The 27469-nt window shown below is 37.7% G+C and overlaps 1 protein-coding gene across 1 annotated transcript in view; it reads right to left on the reverse strand.

Moving 5' to 3' along the window:
- Positions 1-24889, reverse strand: part of HDAC2 (histone deacetylase 2) — a 31723-nt gene extending 6834 nt beyond the window's left edge. Inside the window, 9 exon segments of the mRNA XM_008994937.5 lie at positions 2038-2146; positions 2227-2319; positions 6217-6358; positions 8733-8871; positions 9318-9392; positions 11331-11448; positions 13058-13170; positions 24411-24696; positions 24699-24889. Of these exon segments, the coding sequence (XP_008993185.4) occupies positions 2038-2146; positions 2227-2319; positions 6217-6358; positions 8733-8871; positions 9318-9392; positions 11331-11448; positions 13058-13170; positions 24411-24696; positions 24699-24755 (1132 nt within the window). The 5' untranslated portion in view covers positions 24756-24889.
- Between the last annotated feature and the right edge of the window lie 2580 nt (positions 24890-27469).

A 27469-nucleotide genomic window follows, 5' to 3' on the forward strand; every position in this document is an offset into this window, starting at 1 on the left:
GACAAAAATGACTGGAAAGGAATTTTTTTAAAAGGCCAAAATTCATAAAAATGAAGAATGGGAGAGAACACAAGAGCAAGAATGTAACTGAAGGCAACAAGGAGATGGACAAGAGATAACTAACTTCAGCAGATCTGAAAAAATTGAATCAATGCTGGCAGTAGAGACACTCATAATGAAGTTTTAAGACTTGGAATTACAAATATCCTTATATGCTTTATACAACTGAAACTCTATTAACTAAAATACAATGTGAACTTTTTTCTAAGAGTGAACTGCTGCAGTTTATAATTACAAAACCTACTAAGTACAAAAACATTAAGGACTTTCAAGTCAAACAGGAAAACTGACAGTTAATACATATTTTTTTTTTTTGAGATGGGAGTTTCGCTCTTGTTACCCAGGCTAGAGTGCAATGGTGCGATCTCGGCTCACCGCAACCTCCGCCTCCTGGGTTCAGGCAATTCTCCTGCCTCAGCCTCCTGAGTAGCTGGGATTACAGGCACGCGCCACCATGCCCAGCTAATTTTTTGTATTTTTAGTAGAGACGGGGTTTCACCATGTTGACCAGGATGGTCTCGATCTGTTGACCTCGCGATCCACCCGCCTCGGCCTCCCAAAGTGCTGGGACTACAAGCTTGAGCCACTGCGCCCGGCCATATACATATTTTTAAGACTACATTAGGTAGACCATTTTAGAAAGTTTATAGACATTTTGAGGCAAAAGATGGTTACAATATGAAACTGCTGCTGTTCAACCACTGTTAACCTTCAAAGGGACAAATAACTTAGTATCATTCAACTTAAGAATAATATTATACCATAACTCTAATACTAGCTAGTATAGTAGCAATCATAACCTTAAAAAAGCTTTTAATATCTCTATTTAGTTGTCCAATTCAATTTAGACCAGCAACTGTTCTAGAGAAAGTTCTGAGAATTCTCCACATCTTAGAGAAAACAAGGTGAATATCAACTTGCTACCTAAAAGTTCACATAGAAAAAAAAAAATCTCCAAAATCATACACAAACACTCATGATAAAAATCATTTCTAACCTATATATAAATTTTCAACTCTTATTAAGTAAAATTTCAGATTTATTCTTACACCCTAGAAGTCCATTCCATGATGCTGATATTTTGCTTTGGCCTAGATTGCAATCATATGCTGATTTCAACATATGATCAAAATTTAGTATGTAGTACAGCCCTCCTAATCTCCCACACGGTTTTTATCAGCAAGCTACATGAGAAGGTGCTCCACCAAAATGTGAGAAAAAATTAAAGACAGAAAACAGAGCCACCATGGGCATCCAATACAACAGAAAAGCAAAGAATAGCTGTATGTCCCTCCAGGTCTGCCGAAAATAGTCATCCAAGCATGAACAGATGAGAGGCTGTTTTTCAAGAAGCTCAAAGTGACAGAATACTCAGCGAATCTGCTAAAAGTGACAGAATACTCAGTGAATCTGAACACATGAAGATACTCAGACACCAGTTGTTTAGCAATAAGTGGAGAGAAAACTAAGCAAATGAGAAACACAGGAACAATTATGAGGCAAAGAAAAATTAGATAAGATGGAAAGTGTTTAAAGATGCTGCTGTGAACACTAAATACCACAACCAAATTCTGATTTGTAAAAAGAAAGATATGGGTACAAGCATACTGTGGGCAAAGTGGTGAGGAGAGCTTTATAAACTCTCTTATTCCTTAATGAGAAATGAATAATCCAATTAAGTAACCAAGTATGCATGTTATTTACACTAAAACTGCAAAAACATTCAAAAACAGCTGCCTTGGGTTGAAACTACAATAAACGTAAGAAAACTAGTAATACATAAATGTACATATAAATCTGACACAATGAAACAAGAATAATTCTAGTCATACATACAACACACAAAACTCCAAGAAAAATGCACAGAGTATAGTGTTAAAACAGCAGGCAAGAAACTACAATGAGAACTTTTATGGAAGTTCCTGGGTGGAAGAAAACCCAATTTTTTATTGGGAACACCACCCTTAAATTGCTTACCTTTGACTGTTAGATTGAAACAACCCAGTCTATCACCAGATAATGAGTCTGCACCACACTGTAATACCACAGCACTAGGTTGATACATCTCCATCACCTTTGAGATAATCTACACACAAGGCAACAAATGTTAGCATCTCTAATAACATTCTGAAATTCCATTCCAATTTTGAAAATAATAATACTTACAGGCTTAAATATCTGCCCATATGACTCATCATCTATACCATCTCTCATTGGAAAATTGACGGCATAGTATTTGCCTTTTCCAGCACCAATATCCTAAAATACATAATTAAAATAGATTTTAGAGAATAGTCGATTATAAAAAGTTTGACATTTGTTTACTACATTTTGAAAAGATTAAAAGACAATATTAAGGATCCAATTTTCAATTCATCTTAGAAGCTGAGACAGGAACAATCAAATTGAGAAAGAAAATAATAAAGAACAAATAAGTGTATGCTCCAATATTTATAAGACTGCTTGTAAAGCATACAAGAACCATTTCCAATTAATCTATAGTGATTATTTTTGGGAGAAAAGAAATTTAACACAAGCAGTTAAAGGCAACGAAATTACATTATTACATTAAACCAGAAAACCCATCATAAGCAGAATATATAAGATAACGAGGCAACTTTATGAGAAACCTGTGGAAAATAAATTAAGCCAAAAAGCCCTACAGGACAATCCTCTGCAGAATTCTTCTTGTGGTTCACAATCTCTTGGTTTGAGTTTACTTATGATGAAAGAATGACACAGACTTTCTTGAAGATTTAATGGCTACTGACTGAAGCACCAGATTTGTTCTTTTTTTTTGAGACAGAATTTCGCTCTTGTTGCCTAGGCTGGAGTGCAATGGCACGATCTTGGCTCACTGCAATCTCTGCCTCCCAGGTTCAAGTGATTCTCCTGCCTCAGCCTCCCAAGAAGCCGGGATTACAGGCTTGTGGCACCACACCTGGCTAATTTTGTATTTTTAGTAAAGACAGGGTTTCCCCACGTTGTTCAGGCTGGTCCCGAACTCCTGACCTCAGGTGATCCGCCCACCTTGGCCTCCCAAAGTGCTGGAATTACAGGCGTGAGCTACCACATCCAGCCTCGGATTTGTTCTTCAATGGGACTTCAAATAAATTTTGTTTCTACTTGTTGAATGAGCACCACTCCAGGCATGAATCTCTCTCAAAAGATGCAAAGGTTCCAGCTACCTGTACTCTTAAGTGATATATACATGTATTATATATACTTATTTTATTTATTTGCATCTGTCATGCATTTGTTTGTACGTATGTGTATGCATTTGTGTATATATATATGCATTCCTAGAAGACACTGTATAGTACAGACATTTCTACAAAATAGTATTTTAACTGCAGAACAAAGGATTGGGGGATGCCTAACTCTTTTCTTTTGTGATGGAATCCCACTCTGTTACCCAAGCTGGAATGCAGTGGCGCGATCTCAGCTCACTGCAACCTCCACCTCCTGGATTCAAGCAACTTTCCTGTCTCAGCCTCCCAAGTTGCTGAGACTCCAGGCAAATGCCACCATGCCCAGCTATTATATATTCTTAGTACAGACAGGGTTTCACCATATTGGTCAGACTGGTCTTGAATTCCTCACCTCAGGTAATCCACCTGCCTGGCTGGGGGCTAGGAGGGCACGGGGGAGTGGGGGGGTGGAGGGGAGCACCTAAGTCTTACATGTGTTAAATTAAAATGTCTTAAGATCCATTAATTTTTAGGATTACTAGCACTTGTGCAAGTTGTTTCTGAACCTCTCATGGAATAATCTTAGCTTCAGTCCAATTTTACAAAAGCAAAGTTTACCTGCAATATTAGAGTTACGAGACCCAACATCAAATGAGAAAAAAGCAAGCAGAATTATACACCTCCTCTCCCAATGTTTCTTAAAGAAGCCTAAATTTTTGTTAAGATTTACTAACTAAATAACAAGTCATACAAATGTGGAAAAGCCAAAGTATTGTGAATCCTTACACCCCTGCTGCACAGTTAAAATACAGATGAAACATATTTTGACCCTAATATTTGAGAACACAGAAAAGTTGGTCGGCACTTCTCATCCTAAATGCCGCCCATGTTAGACTAAGCTTTATCTTTTCTTCCAGGTCTCATTCTGCAAATGCTACTGCAAAAGTCATTTGTATAATTTGTATTTAGTTAATAAATCTTAAAAAAATTTAGGCTTCTTAAGAAACATTGAGAGAGGAGGTGTATAATTCCGCTTTACCACCTTTCTAATTCTTTTTTCCACTAAACTACTTGAATCAAAGCAGCGTTTAACAATGAGTTAAGCTCAGAGTAGCCTTCTTTTCAGCCTTAGAATGAATTAGCAGGCAGAAAAAGGAGTGCTGATTAAATTAGCATCCGAAGATACACTTGAATTACAGAGAAAGTCCAAATACAGCTGTACATACAATGTAATGATTTTAATTCTCTCTCAGTTATGGGGACATGCTTAAAATATTCAAATGTTATCCTTAGAACATCATTTTATACAGTGATTGTAAAATCTTAAGTGAGGAAAACATGTTGAAAGCCATTCTCAAGTCCTTCTAAAACATGCATTCTCTAATACTTTCAAAAACTTCAAACTCTAAGAATTATAAATAACTGAAGAGACCATCGGGATATCCACCTGCTGTCAGAAATTAAAAGAGGTTTCCATTTGCCACTTCTAAGATAAACTAGGATTATACTGCGAAGATATTATCTTATTTTTTTTTGAGACGGAGTCTCGCTGTTGTTACCCAGGCTGGATTGCAATAGCGCGATCTTGGCTCACGGCAACCTCCTCCTCCTGGGTTCAGGCTATTCTCCTGCCTCAGCCTCCTGAGTAGCTGGGATTACAGGCACGTGCCAGATATTATCTTATTCTTTAAGCTTAAATCAGAGAAGAGTTTTCCTTGACTTCTACTAGGACATAATGGTTGCTGACAAAAGTATTCTATCAGTTTAGAGCAGTGGTTCTCAAACTTTAAGGTGGAGAATCACCAAGAGTTTTTGAGCTCTAAGAATGAGTATTTCTAACAAGTTCCCAGGTGATGCTGGTCTGCTTTACTCAGTTAGGGGCCACTGCTGAGAACCACTGGTCTCTAAGATAAGACCAGGTGAGAAAAGAGAGAAATTGAAGGAGTTTACTGGCAAGGAAATGAAATGACACATCTGCAATTTTAAAAGCTAAATAATTTAAACTCAAACCAAACATCTGATCTCCCACCCATCTATAAGTACAGAAAAGTGTTACTAAGGTAACTCTTTTACTCAAAGGGTTTACTAAGAAAGTATCACATTATGATTTAACAAAGAAAAGCCACACAGCTGAAGAATACTTTAAGGCAACTCTTTAAACTCTGGTTGCTAAACTGTAATGACATAGCATAAATATGAAAAATAACCTTAATAAAATAGTTTAGAACTTCATTCAATCCCATTATAAGATACATCTCCCATATAATCCAGGCTGAACCAAAAACAGCTGTTTAAATTACTGCGTAAATTTCAACATGCATGTAGTTAGGTTCAAAAAAACTATAGTGAGACAAAACACCTTCAATGAGTTTAGAGAAACAGAATTTGACCAGTGGTTTTCAGATATAAAAGAAAAGAGCATCAAATGGAAAAAGACACCAGAAATAAAATAGAACTACACTTAATTTAACAGGCAGGCAGGGCAACACTACAGTACTCTTTACCTAAATACATTATCAATTTTAGAAGCTTAAGGGAAAAAAAAAGATTAAAATTAGACCTACTAAAACTCCAGACCAATCACAAAAGAGCAGAATCTAAAAAGACCTAGTCTATTTTATTCCACCGATCTTTACAATCAATAGCAACATAGGCTATTTGAACTACATAGGTAGTTTTAAAGATTCAACTCAAACATCCAGAGAAAGGCTTCATGCTTTTGGATAGTCGAAAATATTATTCAACCAAAGAAAAGAGATGAGGAAAAAAAATCCTTAAGTTCTCATTAAATTTTTGCTTATAGTCAGCAACAGTGAATTCTAGCAGACGTTACTGCATACAAAATAATTTAATTCTGCATACAAGTTTCAAATTATTAACTCAGGAACAATACCACTGCAAGTATAAGATTACTAATCTCCTAGGTTCATCTCACAATATTCATTCAGACAGAATTTAGTCTTACCCTCAAGTCTCCTGTGCCAGGAAAGTATTCCCCATATTTATGGAATGATACCGTCATTACACGATCTGTTGTATAAAAAGCTTCTTCAACACCATCACCATGATGAATATCTATATCAATATATAAGACTCTCTGATGATACCTGAAAACAAATCCATAAGTTTTTGTTTTTTTCTTCAAAGGTTCTAAGATGGGGAGAAGCACCATGAATTCAGGAAAACTATTTTTGAGCTCTTGCATTACAGAATGCTTAATCATCTTTTACTTTCAGCCTAAAAGACTATTCAGATATCTGAGGTTTGAGCCTTAGGCCTTTAAATATCCACTGGTAGCCCAATGTAAGTTAAAAAATATATATTTACTCTCTTTGTGAAATCTGTTTATTAAACATGCTTCAAAAATATAGCACATATTTCTAATATATTAAAAACTGAAGATTATACCATACTCAAGATTGTTACTTTAAAATACCTCTGTAGTAAATCTCCAATATTATAAAACAGGGATTGGCAAACTATGGCCCATGGCCCAAATTTAAACAATTGCCTCTTTTTTTACAGCTTTGAATAAGAATAGTTTTTACATTTTTTAATGGTTTAAAAACAAAACCAAGAGTATTTCCTGATATGTGACAATTATACAAAATTCAAATTTCAGTGTCCATAAAAAATGTTTTACTTAAAGATGGCCATGTTCAATTGTTTATTATCCGTGGCTTCGTTTGAACTGCAGAATTGAGTGGCTGTGACAGAGGCTATATGGGGTACTCTCATCACTTCAAACTAGTGCTTGGAGCACCACAGATTACAGTGACACAGTTGTAACTCAAACACATTTTAGGAGCTAAAAGAATCACCATATCATGATTTGTTACCAGCGCATACTCATGTCAAAATAAGGGAAAAATGGACGTCTAATGTTATCCTTTTGAAGTATAGTGAAGTGACATTTTGTTATTAAATTAGATGGCAAAGCATTGTATTTATTATGTAATGATGCCATAGCTGTGCTACATAAAACAATACAATGTAAACTGATTATTTCCAGACTAAGCACGCATAAGAATATTCTCATAAGAATATAAAGAGCAGGCCAGGTGTGGAGGAGCACACCTGTCATCCCAGCTCTTAGAGAGGCAGAGCAGGAGGACAGCTTGAGCCCAGGAGTTTGAGACCTGCCTGGGCAATATAAAAGACCCCGTTCTCCACAAAAAGCGGGGGAAAAAGACAGAAAATAAAAAAAAGAATATAAAAAGCTATCATAGAATAGCAAAATTTCTTCACAAGATTAAAAAACAGAAATGAGGCTGTGATCAATGTAAAGTTTCTGAGTGGCTCATGTGTTATCTAAGCAAGGAAAGCTGTGCACCAAGTCAATTATTAAATCTTGTTTGATTAGACCACCCAAAAAAAGTGTTCAGAGAAATTAAAGTTGTTTAAAACTATTAGCTGAGTGGGCAAGAACTTGCTCGAAGAGTTGAAGACAATGGAACCAACACCAATAGTCAATTAAAAAACGAGGCAAATGACTGCAAATGGTTTTCCTCTGCTCCTGAAGAGCTGACAAGATGTTACATTAATAATGCTAAATTACTGTTTATTTGAGGAGTCATTATCAATTTTAAGTACCTAAAAAACACTAGCTCAGTACAATATAAAGCAGAATTTACTGTGTTATAACTGATGATGGCAAAATCTAACATTGAAAATGTCCAAATTCTTAAGTACCTCTACAGATCTCTCTCTGCTCAAACTGCAGCTACACAGATAAGGAGAAATAACTCCTTCAGAGACACTTTTATATTCATCAGTAGAGAACAAAGCCTCATTCAGATACGGAAGATAGGCAGTTAGACTAACTTAACAGGTAAACAAATTTCCTTTAACACAGGTTTAAATTTTTGTCTTCAATTTAAAACTTACAAAACACTAGAATGTAAACTTCCAAGGTCATTATTAGTTGAAACTAACTAAAATCAAAATTGCCAAACTACTTTTTACAAGGGGTATTTAATGAAAGTTTTGACATTTGTATACACTTCAAATTTTTTTTTTTTTTTGGCAGGGTCTCACACTGCTGCCCAGACTAGAGTGTAGTGGCAGAAACATGACTCAACTTCCTGGGCTCAGGTCCTCCCACCTAAGCCTCCTGGGTAGTTGAGACTACAGATGCATGCTACCGCACCTGGCTAACTTTTTTTTGTAGAGATGGGGTTCTGCCATGTTACCCAGCCTGGTCTCAAACTCCCGGGCTCAAGAGATCTGCCCAGCTCAGACTCCCAAAGTGCTGGGATTGATTATAGGCCTGAGCCATAGTGCCTGGCCATACTTCTACTCTTAGTAATTGAAGAACTGGGCAAATTTCCTGCATTTCTTCAGTGTTTTGTAACAAATTCATAGAAAATTCACCATAAACTATTTCAACCTACGGTTTACTTGGTATTTTTAAAAGCCATAGACTTTTTTCGTGTTTTAATGAAAACATTTTATCACTGAAAAAAGCATAGATTAACTTACTTTAGTAATTCAAGGATGGCAAGGACAATATCATTAACATAACAGAATCCTGATGCTTCTGATTTCTTAGCATGATGTAATCCTCCAGCCCAATTAACAGCCATATCAGTCTGTTGTCGATTTAACTTCACCGCCCCAGCTGAGATAGAAACAAGATAGACATTTAACATAAAAAATTAGTACAATGAGACAAAAACCCTCTAAGAGTATGCCATGCCTAAGCAAGAGTTTAAAATCATAAAAGTAAACAAATCATCTATGACACAAAGAGCAGTTTCTCCTTAGAAAATTATTCTACCAGAGCTGTGACCTAAGATTAAATAATGGTATATGTGGAAAGTGGTAATAACAATGGTAGCTAGAAGACAAGGGGATGAAAGAAGTCTCTAAAAATGAAAGGTAAAAAAGTAAGTCACAATCACAAAACACAGAGGTTTGAAAGTAAATTGTACTTTACTAAAAACATACTGATTTCCTTTTGTTATCAAAATTCACAATCATTAAAATTTCTGCTTTATACAAATAACCCGAAAGATACGCACCAAATTTAGTTCAACTTTTAAATCTGATTGCAGTAGCACTTACCAACTGAACCACCAGTTGAGAGCTGACAAAACTCAAAGAGTCCATCAAACACAGGACAATCTTCTCCAACATTAACTGTGGAAGATGGATTTCATTAATTTCAACCTACTCTGCAAATTAATGAAAGCCTTTTCTCACAAAAACTATCTCCTACCAATACTTTTTTTGCTTGATGCGATTATCAAACACATACTTCATAATGTATGTTTACAACTTTAAAATATATTTATTGTTTTAGCCAAGGTAAAGTGTTTTCTGTGAAAGACCACCAGGATTATCTGTGGAATATCTCTGGTCTATTAACAAGAAGTCAACAGCTGTCTAAGTAAAACAGTTCTTATTTAATTAAAACATACTTAAATTTTCTAGACATTTCCCCTTAATATTGCAATAAGAAGTTAACATTCTAAAAGTAACTTCAATTGCTTTATGATTTACTTTCTTTACAACTCCTTAACTACACATATTATCTATCTGTAACTTTGAAATGCATGTCAGTAAGTTTCTAAACCAAAAAGATCTAACAGCTGGTTACCTATGCCCATGGGTAATCTTGATCTTCAAAGTTAGTAAGAATTAAGTAGGTTAATGGGAGCCAAAATATAGAAGGGATACTAAAGACAACAAGGAAAAAGCGTATACAGATAAACACCACAACGTGACACATTAAGTTTCATAGTACTAAAAGAATGAAGGGGATATGGTAGATGTATGTAACCCTTTCTTAGTCTTTCCCTATGTCCCGAATTGTAACCTCTTCAAGAACAAGGGTTATTATTTTATTTATTAATATCTTTGTACACCCTTAAGTCACAAGCACTGTAAGAAATACATTTTAGTTTCTTACTGCTCAGACGGATCATAATTTTTTTTTTTTTTTTTTTTGAGACAAGGGTCTCACTCTGTTGCCAAGGTAGGAGTGCAATGGCACGATCTCAGCTTACTGCACCCTCCACCGCCTGGGTTCAAGCAATTTTCAAGCAGCCTCCTAAGTAGCTGGGATTATAGGCACACACCACCACACCCAGCTAATTTTTTGTATTTCTTTTTATCAGAGACAGGGTTTCACCATGTTGGCCAGGCTGGTCTCGAACTCCTGATCTCAGGTAATCCTCTCGCCTCATCACCTCATCCCCCTAAAGTGCTGGGATTAGACGTGAGCCACTTTGCCAAACCAAAATCATAACTTTAATAGAACTAATTATTATGCAGGTTTTAATTCAATCCTGTTATTTCATTTGCCCAAGGGCTACCCATGCCTCTTTTTCAAAGTCAGAATCTTCATTGGAAAAAAATAATAATTAAATAATATCTGTTCTAGTTATCTTGTACCACTACAACAAATCAAACGAGATAATCTATGGTAGAAATGTGTACAAGGTTGTAAATATGAGATGCCTAGCACCTCCACTAATCAATCAATACAAACACCAATGAGAATGAACTTTAGTATCAAGTTTTAAAAGATACTGTTCCAATAATTTTAGGTTTACTTTTGCATTCTACCTTCAGGCCAATTTGTTACCAATCTCTAAAAATAAAATACTTTTAACCTGCACAAGAGAACACTATGTGGAATCAAAAGCTTTACTAATATCTCAACAAAGAAAAAAAATAGATGTGTATTACAGTCCAGGTTAACTGAAGTACACAAAGAGAAGACAAGAGGTATATGCCAAACTCAGGCAAATCAAAGTGTAATCTCTTTTTTTATGAACCAAGGGAGTAAGGGAGTGAGGTCTCCCCACCAATATGTATTAACCCAAAGATATCACGGGAGCAAATTAAGAGTAGAAGAATATCCAAACAACAGTTTCATGAACCAGTAAACTCCAGATAGGTTTGTTTTTTTCTTAAGTAGCTTTAGTAGTGTTACAATGATTTTTCAAATCAGTATATAATTGTTATGTATTAGTCCAGCAGGAAAAATATACAAATTTGGATCATTCTAAGCTCCTAAAAATACTCATTTACATTTATCAACGTGAAAATACTTTTTACTTAGAAACGTACATCTCTGCATCTGCTTACTATACTCAGACATGTTATCTGGTCTTATTGACCGCAGAAATTTGATATACTCATCACTGTGATATTTTGTCATTTCTTCGGCAGTGGCTTTATGGGGTCTCTGTGAAGAGAAATAAATGTCAGAACTGTGGGATTACAACTGGTTATATCAGTATTATCAAACAAATATACAAATTCCCTTATCAGTCTCCTCAAAAGAACTAAATCTACCAGAACAAAATATATAATACAAAACTAACCCAAACTTTTTTTTTTGTTTTGAGATGGAGCTTCGCTCTTGTTACCCAGGCTGGAGTGCAATGGCGCGATCTCGGCTCACTGCAACCTCCGCCTCCTGGGTTCAGGCAATTCTCCTGCCTCAGCCTCCTGAGTAGCTGGGATTTATGGGCAAGCACCACCATGCCCAGCTGATTTTTTGTATTTTTAGTAAAGACAGGGTTTCACCACGTTGACCAGGATGGTCTTGATCTCGACCTCGTGATCCACCCGCCTCGGCCTCCCAAAGTGCTGGGATTACAGGCTAGAGCCACCACGCCTGGCATCCAAATTTATACATGTGTTTTAGAGAACAGTAATCAATTCCAAAACAAATTCAAATTCCTTTAAAAGCATTAGACAGGCATATCAACCATGATTTAACTGCGCCTTATTTTAATAAAATAGGTCAACCAGTAAAAAGTCAAATCCATATGTTCACGAACTCTACTTTCTCTCCTTTTCCATGATAAAACATCCAGTGACTTCATCAATGACCTCCTAAAGAGAGTTTCAATTCTAAATCTTTGTTCATGACCTCTCATCTTTTTTTTCTATCCTAATCTTCCTTGTTCCAAAGAGCTCAATTTAATATATGACACGTCTTCCACAAAGCTTCCAGATTGAGTCTTATCTAACCTCCCCTCTTCTCTAAATGTCTACATGGGACTGAAAATAATTCACATATTCATATATATTGCCTAACATTATTAATTGCTTTAAATATTTCTCTTCTCCCCAAATAGCTAATGGTTGTATCTGTATTTGTTTATACATACCCTCATTTTTATCTACAAAAACATTAAGGCAGCTGTTGCACTTGTGTTATCTGTACTATACTTGGCCACTAACAGTGTTCTATATTTATTACATGCCCTGTAAATATCTGTGGGATTAATTCTATGTGTAATTATTTCATAATAGCCCCAGGGCAACTCTTTTCAGCAGCATAGGCAGATTAATAATTATGGCCAAAAAAATAAATATGCTATACTGACTGTTGCTATACTGAGTTGTTCTCCAGAAACATGAAAGCCTAAAGTAGGGGAATCTTTTTAAATGCTTAAAGGAATAGGGGGAAAAAAGAGCTACAGCTCCCATTCTTATGCATCTCTTAAGAATAAAATAAAAAGAGGAGTTTGTTTTCAGCAGCATAGGCAAGTTAACAATTATTGTAACAAAAATAGTATGCTATACTGAGTTGTTCTCTAGAAACACGAAAGCCTAAGGTAGAGGAAACTTTTAAAAATTGTTAAAAGGAAAAATAAAAAAAAGAGGCTATGGCTCTCATTCTTAATCATTTCTTAAGAATAAAACAAAAAAGGAGTTTGTTTTCTTCCACATCTTTTCATCTGCTGAATGCCTTCAGAAGGGGAATAACAAAGTTTCATAGTGGCTTAAATTAAAAAAAATAAATAAATAAGTGCTGAACAGGTACCAAAAGGAATACTCACATATATTTCCATTTTTCTGTATAAGCCATAATTTAACAGCAAGTTATGGGTCATGCGGATTCTATGAGGCTTCATGGGATGACCCTGTCCATAATAATAATTTCCAATATCACCTAAAATAGAAAAGACACAAACTAAACAATACAAAAAACAGACTCTCCATTAACTATTTGAATTTATATGTCTATCATTAAAGGCACTTACCACTTAATAAAATTTATTTAAAACCTTAATAATTTAGGTTTATTTCGCAACTTTCCAACTGTATCAGATGACCAGGACACTACACACACTTTTAACAGATGATGACGCCTTTATTACACACTACATTTATTTGTGGATTAAGGAAAGCAAGCTTTTCTAATTTTTAGTTACCCCTAATTTTTATATTTCTGTTCCTTTAAGTGATGCCTGCTTTCAGTATTCTTCGGCGAATTCAGATGCTTAAGGTAAGCACTATAAGTTTTATTGGTATGATTTAAAATTTTTTTCCAGCAAATACAGCTTCTTGGATGATTTGCTAGCATTCCAGAAATCCCATATAATTGGCATTTTGCATGTTAAAACAAACTGTGTCCGTATTACAGCCCATCAGGGAAGTTTTGGTAACTGAAATTTAGGTCCTACATGAGGTTTTGTGCCTTAAAGACACAGCATGACATTTTTCAATAAAAATACTGTCTCATTCTTTATGACTAAAAAGTTGTAATTCCTAGCTTGTCTTTTTAAATGGCATCTTACATCACAATATCTTTAAATTTACATAGGTGTAAATATATATATCTTTAAATTTATACATGTTTTATTTAAAAACCAGCAAGTAACACCAAAATCAGATATTCATCAACTAAATTTCAATAAAATTAATAATTTTAGGTAAAGCTCCAATGTTTCTTACAATACTGAACAACAAGAAGTCTCTTAAAAATATAAAATCAACCCTCTCTATCTGTGAATTCAACCAACCGCAGACTGAAAATATTTTTAAAAAACAGTGGCATCTGTTGTAAACACGTATAGACTTTTTGCTGTCATTTTTCTCTGTCATTTTCCCCTAAATCATACAGTGTAACAACTATTTTACACTGCATTTGCACTGTATTAGGTATTATGAGTAATCTGGAGATGATTTCAAGTTTAAGGGAGGATATATAAGTTAATATACAAATACTGTACCATTTTATTTGAAGAACTTGGAACATCCATGAATTTTGGTATCTGTGAAGGATCTTGAAAGTAATCCCCCACAGGGTCGGGACAGTCAAGCTATTTTAATGGTTTGAAGTCTGTAATTTCAACATTAAGCTTATATATTATAAGAAAAGCTAGAATAAAGAATGCCATTTATCCACTAAATCTTCCAAAGTCCTCCCTAAATACACTTCTTGTTTATTTAATGGAAAGAAAGAACCCAAAAACTTTTGTCCTCTCTCCCACGTATTTGATAACAGTCCAGGATAAATAATCACCTTTTACAAAATCCATGCTTCTAATATGAATACTTGATTTTGCTGGTATCACACTTCTAATTTTACTTAACTTCATTTTTAACACAGCTGTCTTCTGAAAACAATTCATATATACAAGGTCTTTTTTGCTTTGTTTTGAACCTTTTTATTTATTTATTTACTTATTTATTTTTATTGCATTTTAGGTTTTGGGGTACATGTGAAGAATGTGCAAGATTGTTGCATAGGTATACACGTGGCAGTGTGATTTGCTGCCTTCCTCCCCTTCACCTATATCTGGCATTTCTCCCCATGCTATCTCTCCCCAACTTCCCATCCCCCGGCTGTCCCTCCCCTATTTCCCCCCAACAGACCCGTGTGTGGTGCTCCCCTCCCTGTGTCCATGTGTTCTCACTGTTCAACACCCGCCTATGAGTGAGAACATGGGTGTTTGATTTTCTGTTCTACACAAGGTCTTTTAAAGAGAAAGCCACTTTTATAAACATAGGTGGCAATAAGGCTAAGAAAAAATATATAGACTTTAGCAAACTAGGGCCACGGCCCTTTGCAACATTCCTCTGCAATCATAATTAAGAGGCTATGAATGTAGAAAATAAACTACCTATTAAGAAAGAATCTGCCATAAAGCTCTACCTTACATCGTGGCAATACAAGGGATATAGTTACTTGAAAGTAGCCTGGTCTCATCAAATTCTTAAATATGGAAAACCCACTAGTATTATAAAGCATCATGTAATTAATACAAGGGAAGGCATTTATTAGTTATCACTACTAAAAAAATCATTAGAGTAAAAATAACAAAATTCTAGTCTTCACTAGAAATCCAGTTTCTATGAGGTTTCATGCGATGACCCTGTCCATAATAATTTCCAATGTGACCTAAAATGGAAAAGACACAAAACTACATAATAACTTCCATCTATCTGCCTCTGTTTAAGAATTACCCAAATGAATGTCTCTAACATCTACCACATTATAACATCAAATGCTCTAGTTATGGGCACACTGAAAATCAAGCAGAAAGCCCCGGGCCCTAATAACTGGAGACTGCAGTAGCAATTTCTGAGCAAGTGTGTTTGAAAAAAATGAAAAAGTAATTAACACTTGTTGAGTGCTTACTAGAAGGCACTATTCTAAGTACTTCACATATATTATCTTCTAATCTTGTCAATACCCTTATCATGTGGGTATTACTACATTATTCCTATTGTGTAATAGTGAAGAAGGATGAGAAATAGACAAGTCAGGTAATTCTGCCTAAATTACATAGCTAGCAAGTGGAGGAGCTAGATTCAAACTCTGGTAGGGCAGCTCACAGCTTATGTTCTTAGTAATAACAACTTGGAATGCCAAGAGCACTTATAGTCACTGTAAAAGGCAAGGTAAAGGCTGACAAAAAAGATAATATATGAACTATAAATAGTTTAAAGGTCTTGGTTAACTTAAAATGAACACAACAGACTATGTACCTAATATATCACAGTAATTTACTTTTTACTAATAAGGTCCTCAAATTTTATATGAATATGCATAGCTTTCAACAAGTTTCTCTGTTGAAATTTAGGGACCCCGGTCCCACAAAGAATACACAAAGAACCTAAATGATACAAGTCTACAGGGCAGCCAACCAACAGATAATTATTTGGTTTATCAAGAATTCTTCCAAAATATTCAGTTATAACCATCTCCAACTTTTTCCCACTTAATTCTGTATCTCAGTTCTCTAGATGGCTACCTTGTAGGCATCCACCTTTTCATAAAGTGTGAAAAGGCTAAGAAGTTTTAAGATCCTATAATTTTTATTCATCATTTAAACTGTCAACAATATATTAATTTGGGAATTTTAAATATTATTGATTTTCATTAAAATACAGATTGATTATCCCTAATCTGAACATTTGAAATCGAAATGTTCCAACATCTAAATTTTTTTGAGCACCAACTTAAAGGTCAAGGAAATACTACCAGGAGCATGTCAGATTCTTTATTTTTTTGAAATAGGGATGCTAACTGGTAAATAATTATAAATACTGCAAAATCTTTCCAAATCTGAAATACTTCTGGTCCCAAGAATTCAGATAAAGGATACTCAACCTGTACATAAAAATACTTTACCAATGAAATAAACATCGAGAAAACAGCTCAAGGTGGTTTCTTGAACACAACAAACTTCAATTGTCAATGCAAAGAAATTACCATAAAGAATTATTTATCTGCAAAATTTTACAAATTGCTCACTCTTCAAGAAGCTAACAGAATATAAGTGTCTACTAAGGTCCACGATCTCTTATCCATATTCCTTGAAATTAGATGTTTCAAATTTTAGACTTTCTCAGATTTGTAGAGATAATATGGTATACTTGCCATATATTATGCAATAGCCTAAAGTGTTTGAGTAGCATGATATAATCAAACAATATTTTTGCAGCAAAAATGTGTGAATATTCACAGTAAGTGGAATAAAGATCACAAATAGCCTCATATTGATTCAAGTTAAGATTCTGATTCCAAATGAGTTACCAAATTTTTTTTCATTTTTCAGATCATTTTGGATTTCAGGACTGTGAAATGTACCTTTAGCCCCAAAGGTAAGCTGACTATAAAAAAAGACTCAAGGAAAAATAAAACTGTATTATTTTTGTCTTCCAGACTACTTAGCCCACTAGCAATTTTTAACACACAGTAACACTTATTTCAACAAGGTCACTCCTCCTTGAGACATTCTGAGTCTTGGCTTCCATAATACCATTTTCTTGGATTTTACTCCTATCTCAAGGCCACTCCTCCACCAATCCTTAAAGATCAAAGGTTTTCAGTTCATTCATTTAATCAAGAGCCTACTATGGGCCAAGCAGGTACTGTTTTAAGTGTTTGGGTTCACCAGTGAACAATAGTTCTGCCCTGAATTCTCTTCTCTTGGGAGTAAGTCCTGGAACCAGTTGTCTATCAATGCTGTAGTCTCACCAGCTATAAACTGACAAATCCCAGATTTCTATGTCTAGGATCTCCTCTCTGGATTATAAACTCAGAGGTTAACTCTTAGTCTTTTCACTTGAATTCAGTAAGGATCTCAAATATAAGATGTTCAAAATAGAGCTCTTAATTAGTATTCCCAATCTTAGTGAGTAGTATCACACACCACCTAAGTGCTCAATCAAGAAACTTAGGAGTCATCCCTTATTCTCTACCACCACACCCCAGTTCCATCAAAAATTATATTGGTTTGAGGCCCAAATCTCTCTTAAATGTGTCTATTTCTATCTAAAATGCAACCATTACATTTTATATGGACCAATTCTTGCTTCCAGCCTATATTCTACAACTACTTACCAATTATTTTAAGAGAATGAATGCGCTCTACTTGAAAAACTTTTCAATGGCTTTCCACCTCTGGGTAAGGTAAAGTCAAATCTCTTACTATACAGTTTTGTGCGGTCCCACTTTTTACTGTCTAACATGTGACTCTACATTTTCCTCGTCTTCCTTCCCATTGAGTGCACCAAGTTCTATTAATAACTATCTGGTTTTCCTATTTGCAATACCTTAGGTAGTAAACTCTTTTTAAGGCTGGCCCATTCTTTTCCTTCAGGCCTCGCCTTTTCTGATTACCCTATCAAAGATCCCCCAACTTACTTTATACCTGCAGTCTTTTATTTCTTTCTCAGGACTTGAGCAATCTTTTGTCTATCTGGCACACAGTAGGAACTTGAAGCCTATTGATATTACTGAACCCAAAGCTGACTTAATGAACAGACTTAAAAAACAGACTGCTACTGAAATACAGAGGAATGAGGCTTACTATCCATTACAGAAAAAATCCTTAGACTTGAATTCTTCCAAGTTTGAATTTATTAACATTCCCTAAGAGATGCCTTCTCCAATCCCAAGTGTTTTCCTTTAAGGATTTGTAACAGAAGCAATTAAAATTTCTGTTAAGGGTTTTTGTTTGGCAGCAGAGAAAACTCTATGAAAAGGAGCAAAGAAAAAGATTCCGAGTGCTGACCTCTCCTTGGACATTAAAATTAGAGTCAGTGTGGAAAAGGAAAAGTGATAGACTGCACCAAGCAGAATTATCAATCTGATTTCATCTAAATACACAAAATGCTACCCATCCTACCTAAATGTAGCTCAGAGTAATTCTAAGAATTAGAACGTTATATGAAAGTGTTCTATCTGTAAGAATAAGGAATTGGCCGGGCAAGGTGGCTCACACCTATAATCCCAACACTTTGAGAGGCTGAGGTGGGTGGATCAACTGAGGTCAGGAGTTTGAGACCAGCCTGGCAACACTGTAAAATCTGGACTCTACTAAAAAAATATAAAAATTAGCTGGGTGTGATGGCACACACCTGTAATCCCAGCTACTTGGGAGACTGAGGCAGAATAATCACTTAAACGGGGGTTGGGGTGGGTTGGGGGTGGAAAGCAAAGGTTGCAGTGAGCTGGGATCACACCACCAAACTCCAGTTTGGGCAACAAGCGTGAAATTACTTCTCAAAAAAATTATATAAAGAATTAATCATTTACTCATCACTAATTTATTTAAAAAAGCTATGTTTTAAAATATAATTGGTGAAGATACCGACACAAAACAGTTTGTACTAATGAACTTTTATATTCTAATGAGGAGAGAGACAAAAGTTACATGGTCCAACTGAAAGGAAGAAAAATAAAGCAGCAAGGAATTTAGGTAATAGGAGAAATCCTCTCTGATAAGGTAAAATTTGAAAGAAATGAGAAGCAAATGATTTCTGGGGAAATACAAGTCAAGCAGAGGTAAATTTCAGTCTTATTTAGTCATGTTCTATTGTACAATTAGTATTATTGGTATTTATAAACTGCTGCTGTAATTAGCACTGATTTGCCTCCAATCTATTTCATGGATAATAAATATTTACAGTAGAGCTAAGAACCCATGCAGTTGTATTAAAAGTTATTCAGTGGAAGACTTTGGTACCACTCATTAATACAAGTCTAACAAAATCTGACAATTGCTGGCTGCCAAGTAAAATTCCTATAATTTGTTAAAGAAGGAGTATGTTGGGAGTTATGATCTTGGTGACATTTTTTTTTTGAGATGGAGTTTCGCTCTTGTTGCCCAGACTGGCATGCAATGGCACTATCTCGGCTCACTGCAATCTCTGCCTCCTGGGTTCAAGCGATTCTCCTGCCTCAGCCTCCTAAGTAGCTGAGATTACTGGTACCCAGCTCATTTTCATATTTTTAGTAGAGATGAGGTTTCACCATGTTGTCTTCTCAAACTGCTGACCTCAAGTGATTTGCCTGCCTCGGCCTCTCAAAGTGATGGGATTACAGGCATGAGCCTCCAAGCCTGGCCTGATCTTGACAACTTTTATGTTTATATAGTTTGATCTTTATACAGTCTTTGCGTGTTTTGTTCTGGACCACTTGTCTCCAAATCTGATTATGCATCCCTCTCAGAGGAGGAAAAAAATAGAGCACAGAGCAATCTGTGTATAGTTACACAGATTAGGTATATAAACCCTACTATACTGTATACATCATAAAACAGGAACTAAATATGTTTGGCCTCAAGATTAATTCAAAACAAAGTATAAACATGTCTAGATAAGTATTAAAAATGTGAGTATTATAACTAGAGCCTAACACAGCTTGGCTGCTATTTATATTTAAGCAGAGAAAAATCGCATCATTTTAAGGCCCAGAAGGGATCTTAGTGACCACCTAATTAGCTGTATCATTTTACAGATTGTTGATGATCTTCTAGTGTATAAAGAATGAACAAGATTTAGAAGTATGTTTTTGGGAATTTGGAAGAATAGGTCAATAGCTACAGTCAGAGACGTAGCTAACTTTTTCCTTAACTTAGAAGAAGTTTTAAGGATACCCTAATCCATCAACATCTGAAGGTTTCCTTGGGACCAGAATTTCAGTGACCTAAAGGGTTTCCTGAAGATTATATAAAGTGTGCAGAGAACAATATATAGATCTTCATAAGTTCCTTCATTAAGATGCATACAGCCTCAATGGCAGACATTCTGTGTGGCCAAGAGGCTCAGTGCACCTAACGGCCCCAGGACTAAAGACAGGACTTCCTCCTTTCCTTTTTCACTCACTTGCTTCCTTCTACCTCCTTTACTAAGAAGTTAAAACCATCTAAAATACGCTAGCAGACAATTCAGACCCTATTACTACAGATATAACCCATTCCCATTCCAAGTTATATACTTTAAAGACACAAATCTTTGGTAGGGAGCCTCCTTTCCTTGCATTCTATTCTCAATAAAAAGAATTACTACTGCTACTTTTTTTTTTTTTTAATTTTTTATTGGATTTTAGGTTTTGGGGTACATGAGCAGAGCATGCAAGACAGTTGCGTAGGAACACACATGGCAGTGTGCTTTTCTTTCCTTCTCCCCTTCACCCACATTTGGCATTTCTCCCCAGGCTATCCCTCCCCACCTCCCCCTCCCACTGGCCCTCCCCTTTTCCCCCCAATAGACCCCAGTGTTTAGTACTCCCCATCTGTGTCCATGTGTTCTCATTTTTCATCACCCACCTATGAGTGAGAATATGCAGTGTTTCATTTTCTGTTCTTGTGTCAGTTTGCTGAGGATGACGTTCTCCAGATTCATCCATGTCCCTACAAACGACACAAACTCATCATTTTTGATTGCTGCATAATATTCCATGGTGTATATGTGCCACATTTTTCCAATCCAGTCTATTATCAATGGGCATTTTGGTTGATTCCAGGTCTTTGCTATTGTAAACAGTGCTGCAATGAACATTCGTGTACATGTGTCCTTATAGTAGAACGATTTATAGTCTTTTGGATATATACCCAGTAATGGGATTGCTGGGTCAAATGGAATTTCTATTTCTAAGGCCTTGAGGAATCGTCACACTGTCTTCCACAATGGTTGAACTAATTTACACTCCCACCAACAGTGTAAAAGTGTTCCTTTTTCTCCACATCCTCTCCAGCATCTGTTGTCTCCAGATTTTTTAATGATCGCCATTCTAACTGGCGTGAGATGGTATCTCAATGTGGTTTTGATTTGCATCTCTCTGATGACCAGTGACGATGAGCATTTTTTCATATGATTGTTGGCCTCATATATGTCTTCTTTCGTAAAGTGTCTGTTCATATCCTTTGCCCACTTTTGAATGGGCTTGTTTTTTTTTTTTCCTGTAAATCTGTTTGAGTTCTTTGTAAATTCTGGATATCAGCCCTTTGTCAGATGGGTAAACTGCAAAAATTTTTTCCCATTCTGTTGGTTGCCGATCCACTCTAGTGACTCTTTCTTTTGCCGTGCAGAAGCTGTGGAGTTTCATTAGGTCCCATTTGTCTATTTTGGCTTTTGTTGCCAATGCTTTTGGTGTTTTGTTCATGAAGTCCTTGCCTACTCCTATGTCCTGGATAGTTTTGCCTAGATTTCCTTCTAGGGTTTTTATCGTGCCAAGTCTTATGTTTATAAGCTGACAAAACAGTGTTCTCCAGTAATAAAAACGTTAAGTTTTTGAATGAGGTCAGCATGCTATCACATATTAATAATTAGCATGATACCTATGAAATTTAAAGCTCTGCAAAATATTTTAAGTCCCTCCCACAAAAATTCCAAGAATATGTGAAATATAAGTAACTAAGAACTCCACTTTAAAAAACAAGTGAGAGTCACAGACAAAAGACAAAATAACCTGCCAGAGATTTCCAAACGATCAGGTATTCACTTGGTTGCTGGCCATCAGGTAAAGCAGGTGAATGGGCTACAAGTATTATATTAAGTCACAATCACAACACGAATATTTCCACCCTACATCCTTCCCCGGGGAACAGTGCCTGCTCCCACTCCCTCAACAAAGGTTATCATAAATAGGCCCAGGACTAGACAGACAGCCGTTAACAAACTGCTACTCAAGTGTACCCTCCTGGTTCCAGGGTTCCATTGCGGTGACAAGAAGTTACAAACAGCTTACTTCCTCAGAGCCCATCACTACCAACATCAACTGATAGCTTCCAGAAGAACCTGAGTACCACTTTCCCTAACCTGTTAAAGCTTTCCTCTTACTCCAAGCCCTGATGAGGATAAATCTCTAAACTTTAGAAATAATAGGATTTTACAAATTTACTTATACACAGGGTTATTCCCTTTCCAATTTGTTCAGGGAATGAAGGGCAAGAATAACCCAAAATATGCAATGTAAATCAGGTTGAAATTAAAATGTATTTCCAACTCCACCCCTCCACGATTGGCATAATTTCAAATCAATTTATATAACACATATATCTAGTCCTCTGAAAAATAATTTTTTAAAAGCAGGGCTGTTCTGTCCTAGCTATCGCAGATCACTTAGATTAATTCTTAAGATTTCAGATTTTCCCCAAATGATACAGGTGGTTATTTTATATAACAGTCATTGAAAGATTAATCCTTGTTAACTAAAAAGAGACAGTGGGCCATTTTCAAATTAAAGGTGGATTCTGAGCTGGTACTCTAGGGTCTTAACTCTCTACGACATTGTGATTTATACACCAAATGTAGAAAACACCTTCCAAAATTTGTATTACTTCATACAAATCAGACAGGATTTTCAGGTCAAGGAGCCTAGGATAGGTTCTCTCCGTTAAATTTTGGAATCCCTTCTCTCAAGAGCAACCTATTAGAAACTATTTTCTAAGACTGAAATCTGTGAAACAGGTTACTACTCCATTGAGCACAGGAAACAGGATTCGGAGATTTAATTTTACTCCTCATACTCCAAATTAGAGAATGCTTAAATTATCTAACTTTTATAATTCACGGTGAGCTCAAATTTACCTCATTAGAGTATTCAGTACTTTTGCACTTCTCAACGTTTTCCCACATCAGGATTCCCACCACCTAGGAACAGCCTTCGCAAGATACCAAAGCTCTCTAAATCCCCACAGCAGGGTATATTTCCTGATCGAACAAAGAGCAACAAAGAAGTGGGTGGTAACCACCTCTCTCGGAGGCAAGCCAGGACCCATCGAGTCTGATCTACAACACAAGCAAGGACCCATCGAGTCTGATGTACAACACAAGCAGTTTAACAGTTCCACATCTCCCTACCACCTCCTCTTACTTCCTGCGAAGGCTACCTGTCTCAAACTGGAAAACCCGAATTGCTGTTACTGAGAAAGTGAAGCCCTTCCATTTGAATCCGGAGAAAAGACCCCGCGAACAAAGGAGAGGATTGGAGCCCACGCAAAACATGGGTGTGATAAAGCCACAAACCGGACTTGGGCCACCACCCTCAGTAATTACTCTCCAGAGCCCACCCGGGAGGAGGGGTCCGGGGAAAGGGTGGAAGCCGAGGAAGAAGACGCTCAGCCAGACCGAACGCAGGGGAGGGGAGGCGAGCAGGCGAGGAGGGGGAAGGGGACCGGAGGGGCGGAGCTCTCGCGGCCGCGGGGCTTTGTGTAGAGTCAGAGCCGGGGTAGAAATTTTGCCTCGGGGAAGGCGGGCAGAGGAGGTAGGAAGCCGACGCAGGGCACCCCAAACCTGCGCTGCCACGAATGGTGGGCGGGAGAAGGGAGAGAATGGGCCGTCCCTTCGCCGCCGCCACTACCAAGGCGGGGTAGGCCGGCGCCGTCCCCGCAGCGGCTACCTTCGGGGATACAGACTGCACGGTCGAAGGGAAAGAGACAGGAAACAAGGTGGGCGACCCCGCGATTCCCGCCCGCAGGAGGCGCGGGGGCTGCGCGAGGAAAAGGGTCTAGCGCTAACCGTGCCGGGCCGGGAACGGGTTAAGATGCGGCCAAACGTCGGTCCCTCCTCCTTCCCACCCCTCAGCCCCGGCACCCACTCGCGACGGCGGCTGCGGAGCCCGGCGTTTCGGACCCGCGTGCCCACCCCGCCACCGACCCGGCTGCTCACCGTCGTAGTAGTAGCAGACTTTTTTTTTGCCGCCTCCTTGACTGTACGCCATGGGCTCCCCGGCCACCGCCGTCTCCCGGCTCCTCCTCCTGCTGCTGCTGCTGCTGCTGCTGCCGCCGCGACTCGGCCGGGAGAGGAAAGCGCTGAGGGAAAGGTGGGGGCGGCAGTCCCGCGGGGAAAGGCAGGTCTGAGGGAGGAGAGGAGGGGGCGCCGGGAAAGATCGATACCGCCCGGCTGAGGAGCCAAAAGCTCGGAGCGGGGGGTGGCAGCGGCACCAACTCGCGACGCTGGGTAGGGGAGGGGGCCGCCAAACCACCTCCGGAGGCCGCAGGGAGGTGGGCGCATCCACTGCGACCTCCACGGGGGAGGAAGAGGCACGGCTGGAGAAGGAACCTGCCTCAGGCTCGGGATTAGAGGCCCTATCAGGGTGAATAGCCTGCGCACGGTGGCGCCATATACATCCTTAAAATGAAGAAGACGACAAGCTTTCGCTGCGCAAGTATTATCTGGGGAGCGTGCTACCCGTTGGACGTTCTCCCCCTCGGGTCTGCGAGCAATGGTTGCGGCTGTCCCCGAGCCTGCGCAGTCGGCGCCTCGTAGCCTTGGCGGTCCGGACCCCTCCTCGGCGTCCCACGCTGCTCCCCTCCCCCACTGTCGCGAAGCTCCCGCCCAAGCCGACCACGTGCCGCAAGCCCGGCGGGGAGAGCCCACTCCCGCAACCCTTCCAGGCCCAAGAGGCCGCTGGGCTGCTGCCTATAGCCCCAGTGCCTGGTAGCCCAGTTTACTCGTTTGTCATTTGTTCATTTATTTATTTATTTATTGCTGGTAATGGATATGAGGTACTGATCTATTAAGGGGACCTATTACAGATGTTAAGGGTAGAGGATACCGCTCGGGTATTAATAAGCGTTTGTGGAGCTCATTTATAAGGTACAGTTCTAAGCACTTGCATATAAAATATATTTCATTGATAATCTGTAATACTTAATCTCATTTAAGGCTCTCACAACAACTCTAGGAGGTAAGTAGTAATTGTACTCCTTTAGAGATGGAGGCAGACTGAGGAGCTTGCTCTTACTGCTGATATGTCCAGAGGTTTGAACTCATTCTGAAAACTCCACACACCCTAGCTGTTCCACTCTACCAGCGATGCTACTGGCTAGACACTGGAAGATTGGAGCAGAGAGCTAAAAGAAAGACTTTTGAAACTCTTGAAAGTTGTGAATACATGTGTTCCTGTGTTCAATAAATCTGCATTTACCAAGCACCTACCTTAAGCCAGCCACCTTGCAGGTGAGGGCTAGAGGCTAACAGCCTGTATTATAGCACCCATCCCAATTATATCATTTACGATTACCCCGCCCAAAATGCGTGCTCTCTCTTATACCCCCATTAAAAAAAAAAAAATCTGTATTGATGCTGGAACCATTTGGAGTTACTACCAAAAGTACCCTTTAAATTTGCTGGTTAACTTCAAAATCCCGAAGGTGTTCATACTTAAAGCAGCAATTTTCCTCAACCTCACCCCCAAGAGATTTAGAAAAAGGAAGACTGTGGTGGCCCCTGCCCTCCCTCCACCCCCTCCTCTGTATTTTTTACAAGACCCCAGGTGACTGATGTAGTTGGTACAGAAATTAGGGGGAGTGAAACACTGGCCTAAATGTAAAGTTAATTGACCTTCTAAGTTGTGCTCTGTCAAGTTCAAAATCAACTTGGAAGATTCTGTTCTCAGAATAACTTCATTTAGTAGCAGTGAATGTTCTTCCCCACGGCCAACACATTGAAGTCTGAAATGAGATTTTGTTTCCTTTGGGAAGGCTTTCCTGACCCCTCTCCCCACAGGACTATTTTCCTTGCCATGTACCTTGTATGCTGTAGCTCAACACTTAACACTATTGCAGTTGCCCACAACTTGTCTGAATGTCCCACTATCAACAGTGTTGTAAGTGAAGGGACCAGGTTTGTCTTGCGTATAGTACTTTCTCTATTAAGAGACTTACGGCAAGTCACTTAAACTTTTTTTGAATTGCCTTTTCTGTAAAATGGGGCAGTATTACTTGGAGAGTAGTTTCTCATAATATTGAAAATCTCAAGAAAATATGGAATGCTTTTTAAAAATGAACTATATGAATAAGGGATTTTACAATTAATAACAGTGACAATTACTAAATTACTCTTTGCATCCACAGCACCTACCACTGAACTTGAGAAGAGCCTGGACGTAGCTTTTGATTGTCTGAGAGAAACTTATTTAATAATTTTAAACCAATAGGAGCAAGTTATATTACCTTTAGAAACTGGTGTTGGAGAAGGAGTTTTATCTAGTGATAGTAGTTAGCCAAGAGAATTCTGTCCCTAATCTCTATAATGAAATTTAGGTTAGCAGAGCTAAAAGTGATGTCAGTTATTGAAATCCATTGACAAGGTTCGAATTTCATTGACCACATTCTAACTCTTCTGTATCAAACCTTTTTAAATGAGTTTTAGACAGTATGCAATAAAAGGAAACAAGCTGAAAGCATGGATAATTCATAAGATGCATACATAGTTAAGGATTGCCTTTTTCCTTTAACTGGTTTTCTTTAGTTTCTGCTCCATCTATACATAGTTAATTTTTCAATCTTGAAGATATGTAGTGCTTTAAGATTGTTCAGTAAAATGATTTCTTAAAAATGATTATTTAAGAACAGGATTGTTAAGAAACTGATGGCCTCAGCTTATGCTAAAAACTAAACCCTGCTGACAACTGCAACAGATAGTTTAATTTGTGATTCCTGTTAAAGAATTATTCATATAAGCGTATTTCTAATCTAAGGAAATTTAGATTTCTTAGTGCTAATTTTGTGTAGCAGTTCCATTCTGTGATACAGAATATAGAAAAGTACAGTGGTACACTAAAGCGTTGTTATAAACTAAAACAGCCTCAAGCTGAATTCTGATCTTGTAAGCAAGTGCCTATCTTTACACAGTACTACAAGCTATAACTTATAAATCTGAATATCAACCTCTAACAATGAGAGATTATAGTACTTTCAAGCTGTGCATTTGTATAACAATAT

Source organism: Callithrix jacchus, chromosome 4 (genome assembly GCF_049354715.1).
Source record: "Callithrix jacchus isolate 240 chromosome 4, calJac240_pri, whole genome shotgun sequence".
NCBI lineage: Eukaryota > Metazoa > Chordata > Mammalia > Primates > Cebidae > Callithrix > Callithrix jacchus.